Source organism: Physcomitrium patens, chromosome 16 (genome assembly GCF_059467195.1).
Source record: "Physcomitrium patens ecotype Gransden chromosome 16, ASM5946719v1, whole genome shotgun sequence".
Taxonomy (NCBI): domain Eukaryota; kingdom Viridiplantae; phylum Streptophyta; class Bryopsida; order Funariales; family Funariaceae; genus Physcomitrium; species Physcomitrium patens.
Genome location: NC_143425.1, coordinates 10,872,657 through 10,898,682, shown reverse-complemented (window position 1 = coordinate 10,898,682; position 26,026 = coordinate 10,872,657). Strand labels below are relative to the sequence as shown.

At 37.4% G+C, this 26,026-nt stretch overlaps 3 protein-coding genes across 9 annotated transcripts; all 3 read left to right on the top strand.

Moving 5' to 3' along the window:
- Positions 1–1,490: 1,490 nt before the first annotated feature.
- Positions 1,491–8,617, top strand: LOC112293666 (uncharacterized). Of its 2 annotated transcripts, XM_024543350.3 has the most exons (19): positions 1,491–2,012; positions 2,282–2,610; positions 2,868–3,074; positions 3,538–3,655; positions 3,788–3,870; positions 4,047–4,142; positions 4,311–4,479; positions 4,635–4,777; positions 4,902–4,988; positions 5,123–5,308; positions 5,446–5,613; positions 5,775–5,895; positions 6,005–6,074; positions 6,253–6,340; positions 6,455–6,575; positions 6,706–7,017; positions 7,158–7,422; positions 7,624–7,949; positions 8,098–8,617. In XM_024543350.3, exons 1-19 carry the CDS (start codon positions 1,739–1,741, stop codon positions 8,292–8,294), a joined length of 3,360 nt encoding a protein of 1,119 aa, XP_024399118.1. In that variant the 5' UTR covers positions 1,491–1,738; the 3' UTR covers positions 8,295–8,617. The 2 variants fall into 2 exon arrangements, with proteins under 2 accessions (XP_024399118.1, XP_090113095.1); XM_090256969.1 differs by lacking the exons at positions 1,491–2,012; positions 2,282–2,610; positions 2,868–3,074 and adding an exon at positions 3,310–3,452.
- Positions 8,618–9,140: 523 nt separating this feature from the next.
- Positions 9,141–11,597, top strand: LOC112293667 (2-hydroxy-palmitic acid dioxygenase MPO1). Of its 6 annotated transcripts, none has more exons than XM_024543358.3 (6): positions 9,141–9,258; positions 9,527–9,891; positions 10,021–10,083; positions 10,584–10,655; positions 10,904–11,070; positions 11,368–11,597. In XM_024543358.3, exons 2-5 carry the CDS (start codon positions 9,538–9,540, stop codon positions 11,024–11,026), a joined length of 612 nt encoding a protein of 203 aa, XP_024399126.1. In that variant the 5' UTR covers positions 9,141–9,258; positions 9,527–9,537; the 3' UTR covers positions 11,027–11,070; positions 11,368–11,597. The 6 variants fall into 6 exon arrangements, with proteins under 6 accessions (XP_024399126.1, XP_090113096.1, XP_024399125.1 ...); XM_090256970.1 differs by having other exon boundaries at positions 9,141–9,372; XM_024543357.3 differs by having other exon boundaries at positions 9,141–9,377.
- A 6,181-nt stretch (positions 11,598–17,778) lies between these two features.
- Positions 17,779–18,804, top strand: LOC112293600 (uncharacterized). Its single transcript, XM_024543233.1, has one exon. It carries the CDS (start codon positions 17,779–17,781, stop codon positions 18,802–18,804), a length of 1,026 nt encoding a protein of 341 aa, XP_024399001.1.
- The last annotated feature ends 7,222 nt before the right edge of the window (positions 18,805–26,026 follow it).

The window sequence follows — 26,026 nt, the reverse complement described above, 5'->3', positions numbered from 1 at the left end:
GTGCAAATGCCAGTTTATTTCTTCTCCATCTCAAACACTATAAATATTAGATATAATTGATAAGATGGCCACAAAGGCAAAAGTGGCAGCAAATTCAAACTCTAATACATTGGTCAATTTTGCCATATCGCTTTACTTCTTCATAAACTCTTACCTTTGCCCACATGAGAACATTTTTTCTCATGTGGACAAAATGCCCTCTTGCATCACCTCACCCTTGTGACCCACACTTGACATTCTTTCAGCACTGCAACAAGCACACAAAACTTTTTACTTTTTACTTTTTAACTTTCTGCTTTTGCCCAACCCATAAAATATTCAAGGCTGCCCAGCCCGAAAGGGTTCCGGTCTGCCCGTGGATGAACGAATGTTCCAGAAATTCATCCTCATCGGGGTAGTTCCGCAGGAGCCGCCGGGAAGTCACGCAGACAGCTTACGACGAGACAGAGCTGGACAGAGGAACGATTTCCCATTGTTCTGATGGCATTTCCTGGTTTTTGCCGTTGAGGCTGGATTTGCAGCAATCCTGCTCTCTCTGAGCTTCCCCCTTCTTAACCCCCTGCGCTCCATGCTTTGTCCTCCATTCTTCTTCTTCTTCTGTCTGCTGTTTTCGGGTTCTGTATTCACAGCCGTCGTTCGTCACCTCGGGTGTCTGTTCGCAGCTGTGACCTTGAGTTTTGTGTGCCTCTCTCTGTGTTTCGCGGAGAGTGGACTCTTGCTCGAGGCTCAGGTATTAATTCTTTCTCCCGATCTTGCCTGATTTCGTTGGATCCATACTCTGCACACAACCTGTGGTACCTGTATCTAGATTTCGGAATTGGTGTGGGTGAGGTGGTGTGGGAGAAGGGGCGTCGGTGAGTGCTTTCCATGGGAGTGCTTAATTTGACGCACTGCATCGCGATGCTGTCTAAGTTCCGTATTGAGAAATATTAGGTTCGGTTCGTAGTCGGTCATAACGGGGAGTGAGTACGAGTTTTAGATTTCTGTTCCTGGTCTGTTTAGATGGCGGAGACGCAGCTTTATTCTTACACTGTTAGTTGTTTTTGTTGTTTGTCGTTTCGATTTCCTCTGAAACGATTTTCTCCGACATTGTATTAGTCGCGCATTTCCTTCAGAGTGTCAGTCTTCAATTTTGAGGACGAAGAAGATTTTTTCAAGAGGTAAACTGTGGTGCTCTCCATCTGCGAAGTAGCGCAGTTAAGGTTAATTCATTCGTGTCGTATATATATATATATAATTTTTTCCTTACGTGAAACATCGTATCCTGGTTCAATCAGTATCCCTCTCGGGAACTGAAATTCCGAAGGAGAGAGCCAGGGTTAAAGTAACACGCGAAGGTATTGCTGCACAAAGTAATACGTACTGAGAACATATTGAGCCGCTCATTGAGTGAGTCACGATTGGGAGTAGATGCGTCTCTTCGTCCTGGACCCTTGTGACTCCGCTGATCACCTTTTATCACATCTTAACCGTTGCTCTGTGTTTTTCTAGGAGCTCGCATAGCCTATCCTGGTTCTATATTTGCTACCGCCTTTATTTGGGGGAAGGCCGTGTGTGCTTGGATTACTCCCACTTTCGCACTCGCATTCCGAGTTTTCTGAAATGAAATTGTAGCTCTTCCCTCATGTCTCGCTGGGAGTCATAGATTACTGATAAGACTCGCTAGTCTCTGGTCGGGGAGAAGAGTCATAGCTTCAACCTGGACGGCCATCTGCCAGAAAAACTGAATCTCACGAAAATGTCGGACGGGCGGAAGGAGCATCCCCTGTTCGGGAATGCTGTAGAGAAAGCAAACCTTGAGGATCTGGAAGATCTTGAGGAAAGAAGTATGACTCTCCTAGAAGGAAGGAGGATGAGTGAAGCCGTCGCATCGGTGTCGTACCAGGATGATGCGGCTGGCAGAGCCGCTCGGAAGTCTCTGGCTGGTGTCATCCTTGGTGTTGCGCCGTCTGCCGAGCGTTCTATGAGAGACTACACGATTGAGAGAAAAACAGAACCTGACGCTAACCTTGGTATGGATTGTCAAAGAGAATCACGGTTGCTTTATATTCCGAAATCAATCTTAGCCGGAAATCTCCTTTGCAAGGCAGTCCATTTCAATTAGTCCGTTTCTAGTAAAACTCTGATCTACGAACGGAAAAATATGCGACGCAAGTTTAATTCTTTGGAATCTAGTCATGTATTACCGTTTCGCAGCACAGACTGACAATGTTGGGCGATTGAAGAGAAATTTGATACATGGTGTGTTCTTTCAGCTCATTGGCTTTAAGACATTGATCAGGTTTACGTGCGGGGCAGAGGCTGTCGGAGTACACTGCGAGGATCGCTGGGCATAGCTCGATATTGACGACTGCCGCTCTGTTGATTGAAAACACGCTCTCTGACAGGCACTTGTCAGTTGGAAACATGGCATGGATGCCCATAGTCGGGGAGTCAATATTCCGGTTCGATGCGTCGGATGTGGCATGGAAGAATGCTGCGCCGTGTATGTCCTTGGTAGATCCGAAGCTTCGAGAGGATCGAGTTGACGCCTCGAACTTTGAGAGGAAGTCTCCGGTGTTCCTCCCGCAGTTTGAGATGGATGGCCGCCAGCAAGTTGCAGTGCTATTGGTAAGAAAGCTCTTTCCAATTAGCAGGGTTATTGTTTCATCCTTCTTTGGCCAACCGCAATTGTGGTTCACATCCTTTCCGAAGCAATGGTCCGTTCGGAAAATTCATTGAAATGAATTGTAATGTGTGTCTGCATTAGAAAAAAAATAATGTTTGGTTTAGTGATAACCGAGAGGATTCGAAGCATCATGAGTTGAACCTTTAGACGTTCAAAGAAATATGAATAGGTTGTGATACTCAAATTGTGCGCCATGCAGCTGCCTCTCAACACCACATTTTATGGCACTGGAGAGGTGGGTGGATCGTTGGAACGCACGGGGAAGCGTATATATACCTGGAACACTGATGCGTGGGGTTATAACCAAAGTACGACGTCATTGTATCAGTCCCATCCGTGGGTTTTCTGCGTGCTGGCAACTGGGGAGTCTTTTGGAGTGCTTGCCGATACAACTCTGCGTTGTGAAGTAAGCTTTCATAATTTCAATGTTACTGGGTTGTCTCTGTGACGATAAGCACATTGTCTACAATTAAATTGTGGTGCTTTTTTAGTACAAGTTCCATGCTAATGGCAGCTTTTGAACATGTGTTTAATTTCTCCGGTATGGTAAAGTGGGCAATCCGTATGACATCTCGATCGCTTCTGAGATTGAGAAAACACGCTGCAGAACTTCATCTGGGATATTGTTCCAGGAAAATTTTAAAACTTTCCCTAGAAGTCTGCGAATCGAGCAATCATTGATGTGCAGTGAAGTCTTTCTGACAACATTGTGAGGGTCGGATTGATGCGTAAAGACACGCAAAATAGAATGAACTATTGTTCCTTGACTTTCAATTGTGAAAAGGTTTGAGCTGTAAGCTGATGCACCTATGTTACAAGCAACTGTTGACTTCTTTTGTATCGCTAACCATCCTCTCGATGGGGTGAAGATTGACTTAAGGAAGGAGGCGACTATCAGGATTGCAGCTGCAGCACCTTACCCCTTGATCACGTTTGGACCATACCCTAACCCTGAAGCGTTGATTGTTGCTTTTGCTCAAGCAACCGGTACTTGCCTCATTTCCTTTGCGAACCATTTGCAAGCTTTTGCATACTGCAATTTTTTTCCCGGTTACTTTTGAAGTGTTCTACGCAATATATTCAACTTTTAGATAATACTGAGCTATTGATTGTTTACAGGCACCATACAATTGCCTCCAAAGTGGGCTCTTGGATATCAGCAATGCAGATGGAGTTACGAAACAGCAGAAAAAGTATCGAAGGTTCGTGCTGAGAATTCTCAAGGTGGTGATTTAATGCTATCTTTTCTCAGCTTTAGAATACTGTGTCGTGGAAGCCCTTTTTTGTGCTTTCTTGTCCACTACACAAACGTGGGTATTAGACTATCATAGAATGGTTTTAATGGGTAGCTTGGTTGTGTTGTGGTATTGTGACTCAGATTGCACACACCTTCCGGGAGACGAACATCCCCTGTGATGTTGTCTGGATGGACATCGATTACATGGACGGATTTAAGTGCTTCACCTTCGATAAGGTCTAATTCCTGTTAGGAAAACTTGCATTTTGAATTAATGTAATCTTTATGATAGCAGACGTTTCTTAGTAATTCGTAACTTAATCGACTGCTAGCTGGCATTTGCTAATAATTACATGACATAGAATGTCAGTTGGTTCATGTGTTTCTTGTGGTCTCTAAATGCAGGAAGTATTTCCAGATCCGAACGGACTTTCAAATGAGCTGCACAATATTGGTTTCAAGGGGATTTGGATGCTTGACCCTGGAATCAAAGTAGAGGAAGGGTATGAAGCGTACGATACTGGTTCTGCAGAGGACGTCTGGATCCAATCTGCCAATGGGAAGCCTTATGCCGGTACATCTCGGCGTTTGCATGATCAACAATGGCGGTGTTTATGATTTGCAAAAGCAGACGGGAATCTTTTCTATTCAAGCTAGAGATCCGTCTGTACTTTCCGTGTCGTCACCTCTGCTTCAGATGTTAACGTTTGCTTTTATGTTCGCGCACAGGCGAATGTTGGCCTGGACCAGTCTCATTTCCCGACTTTACAAATGAGAAAACCCGTAAGTGGTGGTCAAAGCTAGTGAAGAAGTTCGTAGCCAACGGTGTAGATGGCATCTGGAATGATATGAATGAGCCGGCAGTGTTCAAGGTGTGTTGCAAATCTATGAAAAGTGTGTTGTTCACAAGTCCATGTGTTTCTTTTCTAGTATTCTTATTTGTCTCTGGCTTATAAGTTGAATACCTATGAATTGATAGAATAATCGCATGTGCAGACTGTGTCCAAAACCATGCCAGAGACTAATATTCACCGAGGAGATGAGGAAGTTGGAGGTGTTCAGCCCCACTCATACTACCATAATGTAAGCACGCGCCTCAATGAGACTTTGTCTGAGCTTCATCATCTCATGGATTGCAATAAGACCGAGGATATGGTGGTGGAAGATTCTACCCTGATTTGTTTTTGTTATAGACACTGACGAGATGTTTTCCGTAGGTTTACGGTATGTTTCAAGCGAAAGCAACGTATGAGGGGATGTTGCTCGCCAACAAAGACAAGCGACCATTTGTGTTGACACGAGCAGGTTTTGTTGGTGCTCAAAGATTCGCTGCCACCTGGACGGGTGACAACCTGGCAACTTGGGAGCATTTGGGGATGAGCATTCCCATGGCCCTCAACTTGGTGCGTGAATCTCACATGTGTTGTTCATGTTTTGTGCCCTCATCGAGAAACTCCCTTATGAGAGAATCTAAAAAAATTTATTCTCCTTTCATAGCTTCACTAATATTTGATATTCTCCGTCATTTTGATGTATGCAGGGCTTAAGTGGGCAGCCATTTTCAGGTCCTGACATTGGTGGATTTGCTGGAGATGCGACTCCGAAGTTGTTTGTTCGGTGGATGGGTATCGGTTCAATGATGCCGTTTGCTAGAGGTCACTCCGAGAAGGGAACCATTGATCAAGAGCCGTGGTCCTTCGGTCCAGAAGTGAGTCTCAAGAAAAGTTTTTTGGTAGCATAAATATATTAGAGCGATTCAAGTGTCGACTTGTATTTGATTCCTCGCATCGCAACAATGTCTGGACACTTTTTTGTGTAGTGGATGAAACTTGTCAATAATCTCCCTCATTAGTTCACGTTCTTTCACAGGTGGAGAACCTTTGCAGATTTGCTCTCAACAGGAGATATCGGTTTCTGCCCCACTTTTACACTCTGTTCTACCAGGCTCATTTGAAGGGCTTGCCAGTAATGACTCCCTTGTTCTTTGCTGGTATACTCTCAGAGGATCTTTTTTCAGACTCTTTTCGTACTCTATTTCATTTGCATCTAGAAATAAAGATTGATGGTTGATGCTGTATTACTTTTTGCATTTTTGATAGATCCAAGCGACCTTTCACTGCGGAAAAGAGACGACGCTTTCTTGCTGGGGCCTATTCTCGTTTCTGTTAGGTAATTTGTTTGGGTTTTGTTGACATTCAAATCCCCTTCCTTATCTTATGTCAATGTCAGGGCATTATGGCATGGGTTTTGCAAGAATTCGCATGAGCTGAGTGGAGTGCAGCTGTGTATTGTCTCGTGATGGCAGATTGCTTACTTGCGACAGCTGATTCTTTTTTGGTTTTGGCAGTCTTACTCCAAAGAACCGAAAGGAAAACCTGGAGGGTGTTCTTCCCAAAGGCATTTGGCAGCGCTTCCATTTTGGAGATGACAATCCGGTAATTCTGTCTTATTGTTCGTGTCCTGCTTGGATTTTCTTTTCCTTTGAATTTTGCTTCGTAATGTTTCATTAGATTGTATTTGATCCTGTTGGATTCTGTTGTTCGTTGCAGGAACTTCCACTCTTGTTCTTGAAGGGCGGAGCAATTGTTCCAACTGGACCAGTTATTCAGCATGTTGGTGAAGCCAAGCTCACAGACACCATTACCTTGCTAGTTGCTCTTAATACTGAAGGTAAATCTACATACGAAGATGATTAATAATTTTGTGATCCTTATGTTTGTTTTTAGCTCCATTATGCTTGTTACAGAACTCCATTTTATCATTCAACTTCTCCTAAGCAACTTTCATGTTATTTCCACAGGAAAGGCGGAGGGCATGCTATATGAGGATGATGGTGATAGCTTTGGTTTCAAACATGGGAAGTATTTGCTTACTCACTACGAAGCTCAGCAGTTCAAGGAGGACGGTGATGAGGTCGTGGTTAGAGTTGTTCATTCTGAAGGTCAGTGGACAAGGCCCAATCGCAAATTGCATGTGCGACTCCTCCTTGGAAGTACAACAGAGGTTGAAGGCGAATGCAAAGATGGAGAGGAATTGAGGATCAAGTTGCCCTCAAAAGTTGAAATCAATGAGCTTGTGCAGTCCAATCGAAAAATTAATATTGCTGAAAGAGGTTCATGTCTTGCCTTAAAGCATAACCAATTATTTGTTATCCGGCACTTTAACGATCAATCATTTTCTGTTGCACCTCCTTCTTACTTTGTAGAGTGGTCTGCTTAAATTTACGGCGAATTGTTTTTCTGTGATATGCAGAGAAGTCACAGAATCTCTTAGATGTAGTATTTGAGGAGCACGACAGCATCAAGGGAGTTGGCGCTGTGCTTCTGCCAATCGACCTACAAGCTGGCAATGTTACAGTCAAGGTGGTACCATGGATCGGTGGCCGCATAATCTCCATGATACACAAACCGTCAGGCTACGAGTGGTTGGAGGGAAGATTTGAGTCTGGGTGTTACGAAGAGTATAGTGGCAATGAGTTCCGGTCTGCAGGCTGCACTGAGGAGTATAAAGTTGTCAAGTAAGCTAGCTCTCTCCGCAACAGACCCCATACATGTCCAAAGAAATAAATGGCAGCACTGTTATGCCAGTCGTAATTCGAAAGAATTATATGAAACGCTTTCTATTTCTAAATACCCACTAATGATCCTATGCAAGAAGAGATGTCATTTATATCATGTGTTGGATTGGAGTACTCAAACCTGGAGTGATCACTGTGTAGGCGGGATATGCAAGCTCTGGATGGCCAAGAGTTTGTGAGCTTGGAAGGAGACATCGGTGGTGGTTTGATTTTGGCTCGAGATGTTCTCGTCGCGAAAAACAACCCTGATATTGTGAGCATTAACTCCAGAATTGAGGCAAGGTCAGTCGGTGCCGGCTCAGGAGGCTTCTCAAGGCTAGTGCGTCTTCGAGTTCACCCACTGATGAAGCTGGTTAATCCTCTAGATTCTGTGATTAAGTTTACTGATATTAATGGCGATCACCACGAGCTTCGAGCTACCATGGAGTTCGGAGAGCACACATACGAGGGCACCTACAGACCAAATGGTGAGTTAGCACCTATTCAAACTGTGTTCATGTCATGTGTCATTCATATCCTTTCACATAATTTGGATGATTTTCAACGGGGTGTATCCTTTCTTACATGGTTAATTATTCTCTAATCGAAAGGTTGGTTTCTAATGTGAATGCTTAGGTGAGTGGAGGCTGGACGACACAGAGACTGGGCTAGCAATAATCAACAGATTCGACCTCAATCAAGTTGCATTATGTCTGATTAGTTGGGGCCCTGGTTCTGTGACACTTGAGCTTTGGTCTGAGGAGCGCCCTGTGTCGAAAGAGACGCCCATCACTATCACTCATGAGTATGAGTTCATCGATACTAATGTGTAGAAGAAATATCAAAGTAGTCTGCAGGTCTCATATCAAGCTGCTGTCGTTCATGCTTTTAAGATTTAGTGGCTAGTCAATAGTGGAGTGCAGTATAAATTTTCGGGTGAGAGATGTACCTCTCTTCCTCCCTTTTTTTTATTTTTTTATTTTTTTGATACTTCTGCAGCTGTAGTCTCGGAAGTTAGAATTATTTATTCTTGCAATAATCGTTGGGATTGATTCAAACATCCACATTCTGTTCACGATCGCCGAGTTCCCTCAGTCTGATGGCACTTGTGATAAACCATATTACGAATAGTATCAAAATCTGTTTTTTTTTTCTATTCTAACTTGTCATTGTAGTAGGATCTCGCTTGTCACACGTGGATGTTATTCATTTGTCATTGATTTGGCGTTATAGGTTTTTGGGCTAAAACTAGTAATCTCAGAGATGATATGTCACAATCGTTTGTAATGTATGACACTTTGTTCCAATCTCAAATTAGTCACATCAGTGTGGGTAAAACAATTGCTAAAGATGTGTGCATGACCAAAAACCTCAACAAGTTCCCTTCCAAAATTCCGGTACTTTCTTTGCAAAACCAGTTCTTGTGATTCTCATGTGTTGTGAAACTGCGATACCCAGTTACAAATCCCACCAATTATATGCTTCAATACAATCATTTTTTGTCCGTTGTTGCGTGCACAGCAATTCATGAAGCAAAATTGCCATGGCCCCATTCATTCCCCCTTTTCTAGCCCGGAGGAAGTGTATCAGAAGTAACGTGCCACTTCAGCAGGTTCATCGCAGATTTGTCAGCTTATCTACTTCGATGAGCAATTCCGTCCCTTTCCAATTCGTCGTTGGGGCAGGTTGAGTTTGTTTTTGTTTCTCCAGATCCTCGTGGTATCTGCGTCGGTGCTCTCTACTCGCAAGCATCTTCGCGTGTTGTAGCCGAAAGATTTGGGATGATGGTTTCTGGAGGTATATAGTTTTGTTTTTTTCCACCTCTTACACTCGCACTCGGCTTGGTGTCTTTTCACTTGCGCTTATATTTTCTACACCCATCTCTTGTTTGTGGCATCACTTCATTTTCCGGTGAGGTAAGGTTGCTTCATAGCTTTCGAATCTGTTCTTGGGATCCTGCACAGTAGGATAATTTGCTACGTAGGTTTCTGGGTTTCTGGGGTTATTTTTTTTTGTTGAAATCGAAGACATTTACGAATCAAGTGGGAGTTGGAAACAAGCGCAGCTTTGTGAGCCATGGGGAGCAGTGGATTACTTGACTTGGAGAAGCAATTCGCATTTTACGGTGCGTACCACAGCAATAAGGTCAATATCCTCATCCACGTCTGCTTCGTATGGCCCATCGTTTTTGGCATCGTCTCTCTGCTCGCGTACACGAATCCCCTGGCGCCGCAGTTGCCCGTTATGGCCGCCCTGCCTTTCCATGAATACATGGTGCTCAACTACAGCTTCATCTTCACGGCCGTGTATGCGTGGTTTTACATAATCTTGGAGCCCAAGTCGGGGTCATTGGCAGCCTTCCTGATGATCTTGTGCTGGATAGGCGCCAACGCCGTAGCACAACACATTCCCTATGCTTCTGGTTGGAGGGTATATTCCCCCCACCCCATTTCTTTCAACCCTCTTTTTTATTGGGAAAAAATGATTGGAATGTCTTTTCAACGATCGGAGTATGTTGATTGACAACTTGCGAATCTTCTTTGGGCACATGTTTTGCAGATTATTGCAGTCTCGCAGGTTGTGTGTTGGTCAGCTCAATTCATCGGCCATGGTGTTTTTGAGGTCAGTGTTGTTCTTCTCATTGATTGTCAAAACCTTACACTGTACGTCACTCCGATCTTGAGCATGAACCTAAAAAGTCTACTGCTATGGGCTTCTGTAGCCCTGCCATGGAATTTTCTTGTAGTCCGAATGGAACCTCTCTTGAGTTGCTAATTTATAAAAATCGACCCTGCGATGGAGAGTTCTTTCATCATCTATACACTCATCTGAAGTTTATTGAACACCTAATCACATCTGAAATTGATGACGCACAAGCAATTGTTGTGCAATCCTCTTGGTGGAACCAATTTGTTGAGGATCTGGTTAAATTGTGATGAGAGTTATAGAGCAAACAGAGAGTTTTTCTTTTTCTTTTTCTTGAAGCATTCACATCTTTGCTGATGCACTTGTATATTTACGCAGACAATCAGCTGTTGCTTAAATAGAACAAGTGTTTGATTTTTATGCGTTTTTGCTGTTCGTTTATTTCTTGATTGGTGCTATCTTGTGACAATTAACAGGGGCGTGCGCCTGCTCTGTTAGACAATCTTGTTCAGGCATTCCTCATGGCACCTTACTTTGTTTTGCTTGAGGTACATATTCTGTCCTTGTCACAACATCAAACCTGAAGCATGTATGAACTTTACAAAATTGCAATTTTAAAGTGAATCTGAATGTCGCGCCTTTGGTTCTAGTCTTTACCAAGCATCAGGAAGTATGCTAATGCAGGCCTTGAAACATCGACGCTGTTCTCTTGCTGTTTCATCCTTGATGTTTCAGGGTCTTGAATCTTAGAGACATACCCAAATGTAACTGATGAGAAAGCCCACGTGTGATGCAGGTGTTGCATACAATATTCCACTACGAGCCATATCCAGGTTTCACCAAAAATGTGCAAAACAAGGTCGGTGCCAGCATCGCAGAATACCGATCCAAGAAAGCAAAAGCAAAGCGCATGGAATGAGCAAGCCTAGATTCTTATCCTGACAGCGCATGACATTTGCACAAGTAAGGGTTGCGCTGTGAATGTGTCATACTTCGTACTTTGAACATTTAGCTGATTGAGACGTCCTGTGTTTCTTGAGAAGGCTTCTCCAAATAGGTCAGATGGGGTACATAGATAAAGGGATCCACTCTGATCGTGTACATGTGATGTTACCGGGTCTATTCTCATGTTTTGGAATAAAAGTTCCATGAAGCTCTGTACCTCAAGGTTGGCAGCTTATTCTACATCAGAAGTCAAGTGCAGGAACTTGCACGATCCTGCTTATGCTCTTTTTCTTATTGGAAATTTTCGTGCTGCAGAACTCGTTTCTTACCTCACACTGGGTTGTTGCCCTTGTTTGAGCTCCTCCTCCGTAAACAACAACACCCAGTTGAAATGAATGAGAAAATCAGCAGCAGCGGTCAAACATTCAGGCTTGCTTCCAGGATAGGAATCCTTCATTCAAATCTTTTGAGTTTGCAGATACATTACTTTGAAACTTACCACCAGTATTGCATAAATAAATAAATAAATTGGCTTCTTATCACCATATCTCACCTTGAAATCATTAACCTGATTGTTTATTCGCAATCACCGCTGAGGCCAACATCACACTGTTGACTGTAGCATGCAGCCCAACTCTGGCTTCATCGACAAATCGTGGGAACAATTCAATCATTTAAAACCTGTAAAGACAGTCTCCTAAAGTAAAATGATACCTGTTGTTTTTCATAACAATCATTTGAGACCCAATTCTCTAGACAAACCATGCATTTATAATCTCTGGAAACTTGGAATTGTGTTAAAGAAATTACACGTTAGGTTTATTTATTCATTCATTGATTCGTTTACCCATTAATTTACAAAAGTCTCTAAACAGTAACAATATAAAAAGTGGAGTGAAAAAATACACACGTACTTATATTATATTTTGGCGCTTAAGTTCTTTGACCAGTAAATGATTATATAAATAGATAAATTTTCACATTAAGAACTTTGAGCAAAGTGTCTAAACATCGGAATGCTGATTTGATGATTGGCATATCTTACAATCAAATAAGAAAAGCTTCCCAAAAACTTAGTTTTATTCACTTGCACAACTTCAATTATTTTTAAAATATTTTGTTCACACACACAGACAAACACATGCAAACAGAATACAAGGAATTGGAACCAATGACACTCTTGTTTGATGGAGGCTCTTTATATTCTTCATTGCACTTATTCAATTGTATTGAGCTTACTATAATGAAGAAAAAAGCGCCTTTGTTATTGAACTATTGTACATTTATAAGATTATAGATTATATATATATATATATATATCACATTTTACTCACTTTGAATTTAATCATTATTTTTGTAAATCTTGGCATGTTAAAGTTAGAAAAAACAAAGAAGGAGAATCTCACATATATATATATATGAGAATAGTAAAAGTTAATACTAAACAGTCTGTAAACTTTTTGGTGTTTTTTTCCAGCTCTTAAAATGAATTAGAAAATTTCAACCCTTGTAATTGTCTTTTGATAAAAAAAAGGAAAAGAAAAAGTAAAGAACGACTTAATAATTCCAAGACTCAAGATGAGTAATTCTAAGAAAAAGCTTCCTTTTTTCCCAATTCTCAGGGGCAACTTTCAACAAAGAAAAACCATGTTTCTTGGACTAACCCAAATTCTAGGGAAAATAAAAAAGTTGGAGAGCAAACTTTTGAGGAATAGCTCTTTGAAGGGGAGAGCTTCACACAGCTTTGCATTGCAGGGCCGACTGAACTCCCCCATAATAGAAGTGAAAAACAGACAAAAGAAATAAAACAAAAAACAAAAAAATCATTCATGAAGAACAAAAAGCTCATTCACCCGAAAAGGTAATATAAAAGCAAAAATTGAGATTACAAACCCTAACTGCAAGGAGGAAGGAAAGGCACAGCTGTTGCAAGAGTCTGCACAAACAAAAGAGAGTGAAAAGGAAATAGAAAAGAAAATAAAAAAAAAAGAAAAAGACAAAGAAAAGTAAGTGACTAGAAGGTTTGTGATAAAAAAAAAATCAAACGTGTTAGATTATGGCATATAACATATAAATATTTAAATAAAGAAGTAACTCATTTGAAGATGTATACAAAGAATGTGATGTTAGGTTAGAAAAAAGATTTGATACAAGAATATAGATAGATAGATATATAAACTTGGATGGTTCCAATACTTTGTATTAGTAAAATGAAAGTATTTCATCTCTTTTTTACACAAGAGCAATAAATCCTATAAAATTTGAATTAAACAATTTATGTGGCAAATATTTTATTATTTTAAAAGAACAACAAATAAACCTATTTTTTTGTAAAATATTCATTGTCTCCCTCTTAACTACAACTCTTTCTTAAAGCAAATATAGGATTTTTTTGCAAAAGAAAGAGTCATATTATTAGCTAGTTATCCTTAATGAGATTATGTGGGGTGTAGCAATATCAATTGGAGATGTAGTGTAAACAATTCTCTATTTGTATGACTTTTTAAAATAATATCTTTTAGAATTAATATATCAAATTTGTGTATATAATGTATATGTTTATTTTTTTTTAAATACAATGATCTTGGTTTATAAAAGTATAGTTGGTAATATATACGAATTATTAATATATACCAATATACCAAATAGTTTTAGAAACCATTGTTTTTGTTGCCAACTATTGATTAGACAATGGTTCCTAAGTTTATTTGTTAATAGCATATTCATAATAATATATTAAATATTCTAAAGTTGTATTTGTAAACTATAAATGAAAAATTATGGATTTGATATAACTTGTTGTGTTATCTTTTAACTATAATTATTAATAAAGAATTTCTACTTAAAATATTTATCTTATAATAGAGTTTTAAGAACAATATTTTTTAAAAAACTAGATGATGTACATGTTAAATGAAAATTTAAAGTAAATCTTAACTAAATTTATTTGCTGGGAAATTGCAAATAGACACAAGATTTGAAAGTGTAGTTTTATTTATGATATTTTTTCTTTCTTCTATTTCTATAATTTTTTATTTTTTTTTGCAAACTGTTCATATTTTATATTTTATAATAATCTATGTAACTTTTTACTAATTTTTAGCTTCTTGAAGATGAAATAGAAGTAATCTTTTGGATTGCAATAAGATGGACAATTAAATTATCTATAATTAAGTTTCTAAGACCTATGATTTAAATATAAAATATTCAGAAATAGTGGTTCTTAATTTATAGTGTCCTAAAAACATAAAGAATACATTTTTTTAAAGTTTCAAAAAATAATTTATAAATAATAAAAGCTATAAAAATATCACATATATTTTTAAAAAATATTATAAATTCTAAAAATCTACAAAAATTAATAGAAAATAATCCATAAAATTTTAGAGAGTTGTAAAAAGTAATAATCTATTCTAAAAAGTGATTTAAGTTGTATGTTCTTATATGCTTATGACATAAAGCAGAAAAAGTCAGATTGAATCAAAGTAAGAGTGCAATAAATTCCTTTTGAAAAACTTAATTTGTTAAAAGAACTTTGATCTATGTATTTGTGAGAAAGCATACAATTTTTTTAATTAATTAATTAATTAATTTTTTTGTACATACAATAAATAACTGAAAACAAATAAATATGAACAGATTATTTTCATTTAAAATTCCATTTTTTTTAAAATTTTAAAGAATTTATAGACAAAAATAAAAATAAACATAAATCTCAAAAAAAAATTAAAATTTATTAAAAAATTATATATGTATGCACGTTTTGGTGATTATATAGTTTTAGTTAATATTTTATATATTATATGTGATAAATATTTGAAAAAAAAATCCAAATATAAATAGGTATAATTATTATTTTAGTATTAAATTATTTACAATAAAAATTATAACATCAAGAATATTTTATAGAATAGTTAACAAGTCAACTAGTTTACAACATTTAGCGAAAAAAATTGTTTGATATATGCATCAACTTACAATTTGATTATTTTGACAAAGCATGTATAGCAATTTTCTTCTGATTTCTTTCTATAAAATTAGGATTCAAATTTTATTAAAAGAATAACAATGGATTAGTAAATTAAAATTTATTAATATTTTACATGCAACTAAATGTTTAAAAGATTAAAATTTTCAATCAAAAATTTATATGATTTTTTCTATTCATTAAAATAAAAATAAAACTATGTACATTATTTTTTTTAACTTGAAAAATAATAAATATAAAAGAAAAGATCAAATATAAAGAAATTTCAAAATTTCAATTTTATTTGTAATAGAATTAAGATTTTATTAGAGGATTATTAATGCTATATCTTCAATTGATATTGCTACACTCTATATGACCTTAATACGACTTAAATTGATTGAAAAGTATAATTCTATAATTAAGGTTTTTTTGGTAGTTTAATATTTAATTCCAATATTAATCTAAAAATAGAATAGAATAAAAATATTTTTATACTTTTAAAATAAAAAAATTTATTGAAATAAAGTTTTAAAAAATATTTTATTTTTTAAAAGAAAAACTTGTGACTTATTTTTTCATAATTTTTTTTTTATTATCTTTATTGAAGAAATAGAACTTTGAAGTTATAATAAATAGCATTAGCAAAGTTGCATACAAAGTGAGTGTAGAGTAAGATAATCTCACTTCCATTACTTGTTACTTATAGGTAGTCATTCTTACTATAGTAGACAACTTCCATCCTTTAATAAATAAATCCATCAAATATTCTACTAAGACTATCCATTGATATCTTATTTACAATGAAAATATGTCTTTAGCATATCCTTTATATCCTTAAGATCTTTTGCCTATTCATCTATCTTATCTCTTGCCCTTCTTATATACCAAAAGTCAATCCTTTGACTATTAGCAACTTATCTTAGATAATATCCGTCATAAGATAATTTATTCTATTTTTACTTTTATTTATTTATTTTAATACTCTCTCTTTGGTATTGATCAAAGACTTTCAATTCTAATGCCTTTGTTAATATGTGATGTCTATCCTTTATTAATGCTTTTGTCAATAAATCAATAAGTATATCTTTCATTGTACAATATTTCATGCCAATTGCTCCTATTTCAATTTTTTTTTTTATAAAGTGATATTGAATGTCAATGTCCTTGATCTTTGAATGATACTTTGAATTCTTTGCAAAACCAAGACATCCTTAATTGTCACACTTCATTAGAGTTGCCTCTAATTGGACTACTTCAATATCCTCAAAAAATCATTTTAGCCATATTGCTTCCATTGTACCATAGCTTGCTGCCATATACTCTGCATTACTTATGAATTTTACAATTGTTGATTGTTTCTTATAATTCCATGACATAATTCCAACTCCAAAATAAAAAATATATTCCATTGTTGACCTTCTAACATTTGTATCTTTAATCCAATCCGCATCATAATAACTATGCAAAGTAATGTTATACTTCTAACATATAATTTAAAATACAAAGTTTTTTTTAAGTACCTCATGATTTTTTTGATGGTTGCTCAATGGATTGGTCTAATCTTTGATATGTATTAGCTTACAACACTCACTTTATATGCATGATCCACCCTTATATCAACCATTGTATACATTAATGAGTCTAAAATTATATTATATGGAATATCTTATATTTGACCTTCAATTTCAGTAAACTCTTCATTCATGAGCTTTATTAATTTCAAATTAGAATCTAAAGATATTTCAATAGGCTTACACTTCTTTATATTGAATTATATCAACACTTCTTTAATATACTTGCTTTGGCTTATTGTAATGGTCTTATTAGCATAATCTGTTATAAATTCTATTCTTAAATAATAGTAAAGCTGTTCCAAATCACTTATTTCATATTTTTTTCTTACTTTGCTTTCAACCGATCTATCATCAAAGTAGTGGTTAAGATGATTAAATCATCAACATAGAAAATGATAATCAATAAGAATTAATTTAATTGCATGACATGTATAGAATGATCAGTTTCACTTCTTACAAATCTTTCATTCAGAAAGAATATGTAAATATGTTGATATCATACTTTTAATGATTGAATCCATATAAAGATTTTTTCAACTTAAAAATAAGATATTATTTTTTTTTTCAATAAATCTTTAAGATTGATTCAAATAGATATCTTCTTTCAAATTTACATTCAAAAAAGTTGTCTTTACATCTATTTGATGTATCTCCAAATCTATTGCTACCTCAATTGCTATAATAATTTCAATGGTCGTAAATTTTTCTATAAAAATAAATATTTTATTAAAATCAATATCAATAACTTATGAATATCTTTTAGTTACCAATCTAGCCTTATATTTTACAACATTATCTAATACATTTTTTTTTGTTCTAAATATCAAGTTACAACCAATTGAAGATTAATTTGTTAGAAGTTGAATCAATTTCTATGTTCTATTATCCATGAGTGATTTGTATTCTTTTTTTATGGTTTTTTTCTATTTCATAGCATCGGTGGACTTCATTACATCACATAAACTTAATATATTAGTAAAGAATAATATATTAATATATTCTTTATTTATTTAAAGAAAAATATGATTTTTATATTATTTATCAAGTTGTTTTCTTTCTTTCATAAGATATCTCCTTTCACTTGATGAAGATTTACTTTCATGCACTTTGAGGTCTCTTGCAAGCTGCTTCTTTTTTAAAGTTTGTTTCTTCACATTCAACATAAAGGAGGTAGTTCTAAAAATGCGTGGTGATTGCATGGTGACTGCTATAGAATGGCATTGTCATAGATGCTTATCTATCATCTATGATGATTTTAATGGTTATTACTACTGTGAGTGCGGATCAGCTCCATCGGACTCGTACTCGTTCAAATGTAATAACAGGTTCCACGGAGACGAGTTTGTCATGTCTAGCAAATGCCTGGACAATCACGAGGTACCTCGGGAGCATGTTAGCCCCAATGTCAACATACTTCTATTGGGACCAACTGGTGTTGGTAAGTCGACCTTCATCAATGCTCTTGCTAACTATCTGACTTTTGACACACTCGATGAGGTGCTTGATAACAAATTGGCAAGCCTAATATACTCCAAAATATCCATAACCACTGACGATTACGATGAGAGAGAGGTTATAGTTGGAGACGATGATGCAAACGAGGGTAGTAATGACAGAATAACGGGTCAATCGTGTACGCAAAACTGTAAGTCTTACCCATTTCCAATAGAAGATGGAGGAATACTAAGGATAATAGATACTCCTGGAATAGGAGATACCAGAGGGGTTGATGAAGATAAGGCAAACATGAAAGACGTCCTTACCTACATCTTGTCATACGACGCAATCAATGCTATTTGTATTCTGCTCAAGCCAGATGAAGCAAGATTGACACCATCTCTCAAATATTGTATCATGGAGCTCTTTGTACAGTTGGATAAAGATGCTGCTAAGAACATAGTATTATGTTTTACGAACACCAAGGGTACGATGTATCGTCCTAGAGCAACCAAACGGCTTCTCTATGCACTACTCTCAGAGATAAGCACTGAGATGGGAGAAGCTACTACTATCAAGCTGACCAGAGACACAATGTACTGCTTTGATAGCGAGTCATTCATATTCTTAGTTTGTTCTCAGGATGGGATTAGCTTTCATGAGCAGGATTCGTATAGAGGCAATTGGAAGCAATTAGTCGACGAGTCTGGAAGACTGATAGCTTATATTGCTTCTCTCGAACCTCATCCTACTGAGAAGATTCCAGTCTAAAGCACTGTAAACTTTTGTAAATTCCCATATCTATAAATTCACCAAAGTGTGTTGCACTACATACAGCATAAGCAACTGCTAAGCACTGTTGTGATGAGGCAAAGTACAAGTTCGAAACAACAACGTGAAAGGATACTTTTGTGTTGCTACTATCAACGCTTTGGTACACAAGAACATCTATTCTTTTTCTTAATACTTTGTCTAGAATAGAAGTTATATGTTCTATAAAAATATTTGTTTCTACATTCCACCTATCAGCAGGACAATCTATGTCAAGTCTGAACTTCTGAGGACCTTCTCTTATGACTTCTGAGAACTTCCTCTCACTAGGAAGCAGTGTTTTGTACCATAATAAGAAGTACTCCCAACTTTCAAAAAAAGCAAAGTACCTTCTATCATCATCATCTACTCGTTGAACTATACATCTATCTTTGTCTATTAAGATATTACTTAATGGACCTATTTTTATTGTGTTGTAGAACATCTTTTCTTTATACATCTTGCTCATCTTGACAAGTGCTTGATGTTGCAATGCATAGATGATAATGTCTAGCAACCACGGAAGTGATATCCTTTCAGTTGCATTCGTATGTGATACTGCAGCGCCAGCACGATGGCATCAATCTTTGTAAAGCTTTCTGGGCTTTCCCAAGGTCAATTTAAGGACCCAATGTTACAATTTCTCGACGCCTACAATGGAAAGTATATTGTAGAAGATGTGCACAGGATGTGTGTAGCCTTTAAAACATCAGAAGAGAACACCTATGTCTACTTCTTCCCAACAATACCTACAGACTACAAGCTGATATCTTCATTAACAACTATTACTTCCAATAGCTCTAGTGTTGTATTCTCAACCGACAAATCTTGTATTGTTGAAGAAGCAGTGTTCTACTTCCCTTGTGATGATGCAGATGATGCTGTACAATATCTTGGTCTAAGCTGTAGCAAGAGCAAGCATTATAGTACGATGGTAGAAGCTTGTTCCACATAGACCATAGAACTTGAAGAGAGAGGTAAGAAAGACGTGTATGCAAAGATATCACCTACATGGCCTTGTGACATCTACAGTATACGATGCTCAAAAGGTAGAAAAAAGGAAATTGTAAGGGACTTAATATGTGTATGTCCTAAGAATCCTGAGCTTATCACTTCAAAGATATTTTGTGTAATATACAATGATAAGTTTGTATGTTCCAACTTTGACAAGGTAACTCTATATTTTTTCGACACTAGGAATTGGGCTCTAAAGAGCTCCAAAGCATCAATGATGAAAGAGATTCTCGTGGGAATGTACAGGTTCATAGCAGATGTATGCGAGTCCTACATAGAGACTATCAAACCTGCTACCAAGATAATAGATTTTATACAATCATCTGACAATAGAAGGAAGATAATGTATACTTGTGCAGGAATGTTATACAAAGAGGACTTTGAAGAGTTGTTGAACTCTCGAAGAGACATGATAGGTATGAAAGGTGGTGTGTACGACTTTACAGAAGACAGGTTCAGAAGGATGGAACCAGATGACTATATTACATTGTCAACTAGAATCCCATTTGTACCACTCGATTATAACTCAGAAGCAACTAATGAGGTTCTTGATCTCCTATCAAAGGTGTTCCCTAACGAGGACATAAGGAGATACTTTATGAGGTTCATCTCATCATGTTTAGAAGGATGAAACACAAATAAGATATTCTCCATATGGTCAGTGTTTGGAGACAACGGAAAGACTGTTATGGTCTCTCTAGTTGAACGAGCGTTTGGAGACTATGCAATAAAGATGCTAACATCATTGCTTATGGGAAAGAGAGTACAATCGTCAGCAGCCACTCCTAAGCTAGCAATGCTTAAAAGAAGACTTATAGCTCTCGTTCAAGAGCCTGATGAAGGTGACAAACTCAACCTTGGTGTTATGAAAGAGCTTACAGGAAATGATAGTCTCTATATTAGAGAATTGTATGAAGAAGGAGCTGTTATACCTCAGACAGCAAAGTTTGTACTCATTGCCAACAGGATCCCACAGATGAGTACGTTCGACAAAGCTGTGTGGAGTAGAGTTAGAGTAATGCCATTCATATCAACGTTTGTTGACAAGATAGAACCATCTCATGATCCTCTTACAACGCACTTAAAAGATATTAACTTCTCTAATAAGATTCCTTTGCTTGCTCATGTATTCATGAGATTAGTGATAGAAGAGTACAAGCAATATCTAACTTATGGTCTTGAAGAACCTAATGAAGGTAAGGACTGCACTGAGACAATCCGTGTGTCTAATGATATCTTTGGATAGTTCTTGAGCGCTAATGTTGAGAAGAGCAACAAGAGTATAGTTGCTATAAAAGAGCTGTACGATACTTACAAGTACTGGTCAAAGGATATGTTTCCAACAATGAAAGTAAAAGATATATCGTCTCTACGACAATATCTAGTTAAGAACTCGTACACCATAGATACTGTAGATCAGATTCAAGGATTATCTTTGATATAGATAACAAAAAAAAAGTTTTTTTAACTTATGCAGGTTATGGTACTACTTGTATGTTCGATGGAAAAAGATGTTGCTTTCTAGTCCCTGGACCAGAAAAACATACTGTTGCTGCGACAGTGCTTAGTTAAGAGCTTGTATGTAAGTAGTACATGTAACAAGTTCTTACACGTCTTTTCTTTAGTGTTGGTACTGCATATCCTCCAGTATTCCTATGATATCGAAGGTGCTTGGTCTTTCAGTAGCACCTCTCTGCATACACTTTCGTGCGACTCCTAGTAAGCCATCACCGGATAACTGTATTGCTTCAAATACTTCGTCTCCACTATTAGTAGTATTATCATCAAGCAGACACTTACCATGATCTATCTCAAGTAGTAATACACCTAGAGAGTATATATCACAAGACAAACTATAACTTGACGGGTGCTGCCCTCTTCTTTCAGGTGGTTGATACAACAGTGTCATCCTTTTAGTAATTGCACTACCTTGCTCATATGAGTTATCACTACGCTCAACACTCATTATTCTAGAGCCAATGAAACGTGATAGTCCAACATTGCCATTAGCATCAGCGAGAATGGAGGAACTATTTATATTTTTGTGAGCTATACCACAGATATGGATCTCATTTATAACACGAGTTATGTCGATTGTAATGGGTATGCTCTTCTTTACCACATCAGAGCCAATTATATCTCTTAGTCTATGACTAAGAGCAGTCTTGCTAAGGAGATAGAAGCCTTTCTTAGGTTCTATAATCTTCCAGGGCTTGACAATATAGTTACAACTCATGTCTCTTAGTGCTATTACGACAGCTACGTGCCTCAAGAACCTATCTTTCTTTTCTTTTGAGCTAGATCCAGGTTCTATGTACTCAACCATGCATTGTATATTGTTATGTATTATAATCGCACTATCATTTGGAACTGTAAAATTTTTATTGTCCTCGTACACACCATCGTTTGCCAAGTCGCTCTTAGTTTTGTAGCGGACATTATTCTGTGCATTGGACACGTTTCTAAGGCCGTTGTACAAAGTAGACTCTCTGTTAGACATATCATCCTTCATATAATGCACTGAGCGGAGATTCACCAATATCTGATAGTATTCTTTTAATTCACCAATACTTCTCCTCCTCTTATCAATGACAACTAAGCGCTTCATGCGCGTATCTTTGTTAAGCTTTAGTTGTAATGTCTGTAGTTTCTTACGTATAACTACATATAAGCCACTGAGTGCTTCATTCTCATAGTGAGTGGGCCTATCTCTGTGACAAAAGTCACTAGACATAGTTGTAATTGTACTCTTCAACACTAATATAGTGCTTACCTCATTGTCGTACCCGCTTGCTATTGTCTTCACCCTGCTCGGTATGTTGTTGCAAAGGTCAATAAGCTGACCTGGAGCCATCACCAAGGCGACAGCTGTAGAGGCAATCTCTGCAAGAGTAGCAAGATCCATTTTCTAGCCTTGTATCTCTAACAAGCCGAAAAAGTATCAAGGTCAAGACCTAATCCACTCAAGATCCAAGGGTACTTCGCCACTAAGTTATTACAAGCTTTTGATATTAGTATTTCCTTGCTCTTTGCACTTTCAAGCCATGTGTAAAGGTCTCGTATCACTCTTTCTTCTTCTAGTATACAACGCATCATATCGTGTATACATCTATCATCTCCAGTGCTACTTTGCACGATGGAATACATAACCCTTATAATATCCTTTTCAGGAATGTGTGGCTCAAACATCTGTTCAAGCTCTCTTGTCTTGTACATAAAGTACATACTATACCAATACTTAAACTTGCTCATGTCACCTACAGATTCATAATATAATGACAATTGTAAGTATGCATCCGTAGACCCTAAGTATACAGAGCGTTCCAAATACCTATTGCGATCATCGCCCTCAGATAACATGCCCAAGAACAGTAAAGCTTCTGCATTTGCTACACTTGATAATTCTCGAAGACGATTAAGTGCTACTTCTGTGTCTCCTTCCTTTTCTTATATTATTGCAAGCAATATTTTGCATGAAACACTTCCTAAGCTTACCCCTCTAGCTGCCTATAACTTCGCTTCATCTATATTCTTATACATTAGATGTCATGCTACGTAGTCCATAGCATCACCACTGCCCATGTTAGCAGAAGTCAAAAACCAATCCATGGCTTCTTCATGCTCCTCATAGTCCTCTAATATTGCTGCATACTTTCGTATTCCCTCAGCACTCATCTGGCTCCTTTTTTCTTTCTTAAGGTCATTAACTTGTACAACATCTTTCCAGAGCCTAAAGAACCTCGCTAGGGATTCCATAGCATATATCGATTCATCTTCACAACTCATTATAGTTCTTCTTGCATATTCCAATTGACGAGTACTAACATATTGTTAGGGACATAGTCCTTAGACCTTTCTAGAGACAAGTTTCTAGAACCTTCTAGAAAGAAGTTTCTAGAAACTTCCAGAAGATTCCTTGAATATTCTCTTAGGATATTCTTTAAAGATTTCCTAAAGATTCTTTGAAGATTTCGTAAAGATTTCTTTAGAAGGCTCTAGAAGATTCTTAGAATATTCTACTAGATTCTAGGAAGTTACTTGAGAAGCTTCCTAGCTCTTGGGTAGTTGCTCAAGAAGCTTCATAGTTTTTGGGAAGCTTCTTGATGCGCTTCCTTAGAACCATAGGCTAGTAGTATATATAGGAGTCGAGGCTGAAGAGTTCTTCAGTCTCGACAACACATCTCTTGAAGCTCTAGCTCAATTCTCTTGGCGTTGCTCTTGTACTCATCTGATAATCTAGTTCTTGTCATTTCTTCTTGAACTTCTTGTTTAGATTTCTTGTTTGTATTTTTGGTCCGTGACAGTTTGTCGAGACTGCCTTTATCATAATATCAGAGCTGAATCCTTCTTGTTTGAGAGCGGATTACCCCTCTTCTTGAAGGTATTCTAGCGCTTTAGGGGTTGCGGATTACCTTCCTCCAAACTGACATTTTTTCAATCACAATATCAGAGCTTAGTTCTTTGAGGCAGAGAGTGGACTACCCCTTTTTTTGGAAATACTTGAGCGTTCTAAGGGTTGCGGATTACCCTCTCTTGGACTGATATTAATTTCTTCTTTTTGTTTAGCATAGCTAGTAAAAAAGACTGTTAACATCGATTTCAGAGCTTTGCCTTCTTGATAGAGTGCGGATTACCCCTCTTCTCGAAAGCATTGAGGCATTTTTAGAGGTTGCGGATTACCCTCTTCTAAAACTGAAATCGTTTAGTGTTTTTTTTTTCTTTTCTCCGAGTAGGTTTTAGTGACAAGTAGTGCTACAATTTTCTCCAAGAGACTTAGCAATTTCTTCTTCTCTCAAAATTTTAATCCATCTATTCTCTAAATATGGAAGTAGACCAGGTCATAGACAGTGCATCTCCACAAGTAGATAATAGAGTGGCAACTCTTGCAGATCTTCAAGCTCTTATGAATAGTGTACGAAAGGAGATTGCATTTCTTCGCAATCCAAGTAAAGAACCTCAAATTGATCTAGTGACCGAAGAAGCTAGACGTGAAATTCATAGCCTACAACAATAGATTATTCGACTGAGAGAAGCAAGACATGTGTCACATACGACCCCTATGGATACTTCAAGGATTAGTACGAAAGAACCAAAAGCGAGTATGCCAGACAAGTTTGACGGAACAAGAGCCAACTTCCGAGGTTTTGTGCAACAAGTACGGCTTTACCTACGCCTATACCCTTCTCGTTATCCGAATGGATTTACCCAGGTTGCTTTCATAGGTACTCTTCTATCAAGAAATGCTCGCTCTTGGTTTGCTCTACTATTGGAGAAGGATTCTCCAATATTGTACGACCTAGAGGCTTTCATAGAGAGACTTACTGCTGTGTTTGGGGAAAGCGATCGAGAAAGAGTGGCTGAAAGAAAGATACAAAATCTGCGACAAGGATCACGTTCTGCTGCAATCTATGCTGCAGAATTTCAACAGCTTACATGTGATCTTGATTGGAATGATAAGGTGTCATGACACGATTTCGATATGGATTGAGAGATGATGTCAAGAACTTATTGATCACCATGCCTAAGGCGGATACTTTAGAAGAACTTATATCTCCGGCAATTATTTGTGACAATCGCCTCTTTGAATTACGACAAGAAAGACGATCAGGCTGGAGAAATGATGGAGCATTTGCTACAATTTCAAAAGGTCCAGAGAATCACTCCACAGATCCTGAACCCATGCAAATTGATGCGGTACGTTTCAAACCCCTCACAGCTGAGGAAAGGAAGCGACGGTTTGAACAAAACTTGTGTTTATACTATGGAGAAGTGGGCCATAAAGCTGTAGATTGTCGGAAGAAACAGAAGCCTCAAATAACAAGACTCAGGAGTACAAGCATGCAGGAAAACAAGGACGCCCAGCCACAATAGGGACCGTGCGGGTGGACATCTCAACATCCAAAATTAATCAAGGTCCCTTTCTCTCAGCTCAACCTTCAGATTGTTTTATGGTACCTTTATATCTGGGTATTCAAGAACTACAAGTCGATGCTTTATTAGACTCGGGTGCATCCGCTTACTTTATAGATGAAGAGTTTGCCAAGCTTTACAATATTTCTCTTGTAAAGAAACTTAAGCCTGTCCATGTAGAAGTCATAGACGGACGACCATTGTCTTCAGGCAATGTTATCCATGAAACTAAATCATTGAAGGTACGTCTTGAAAACCA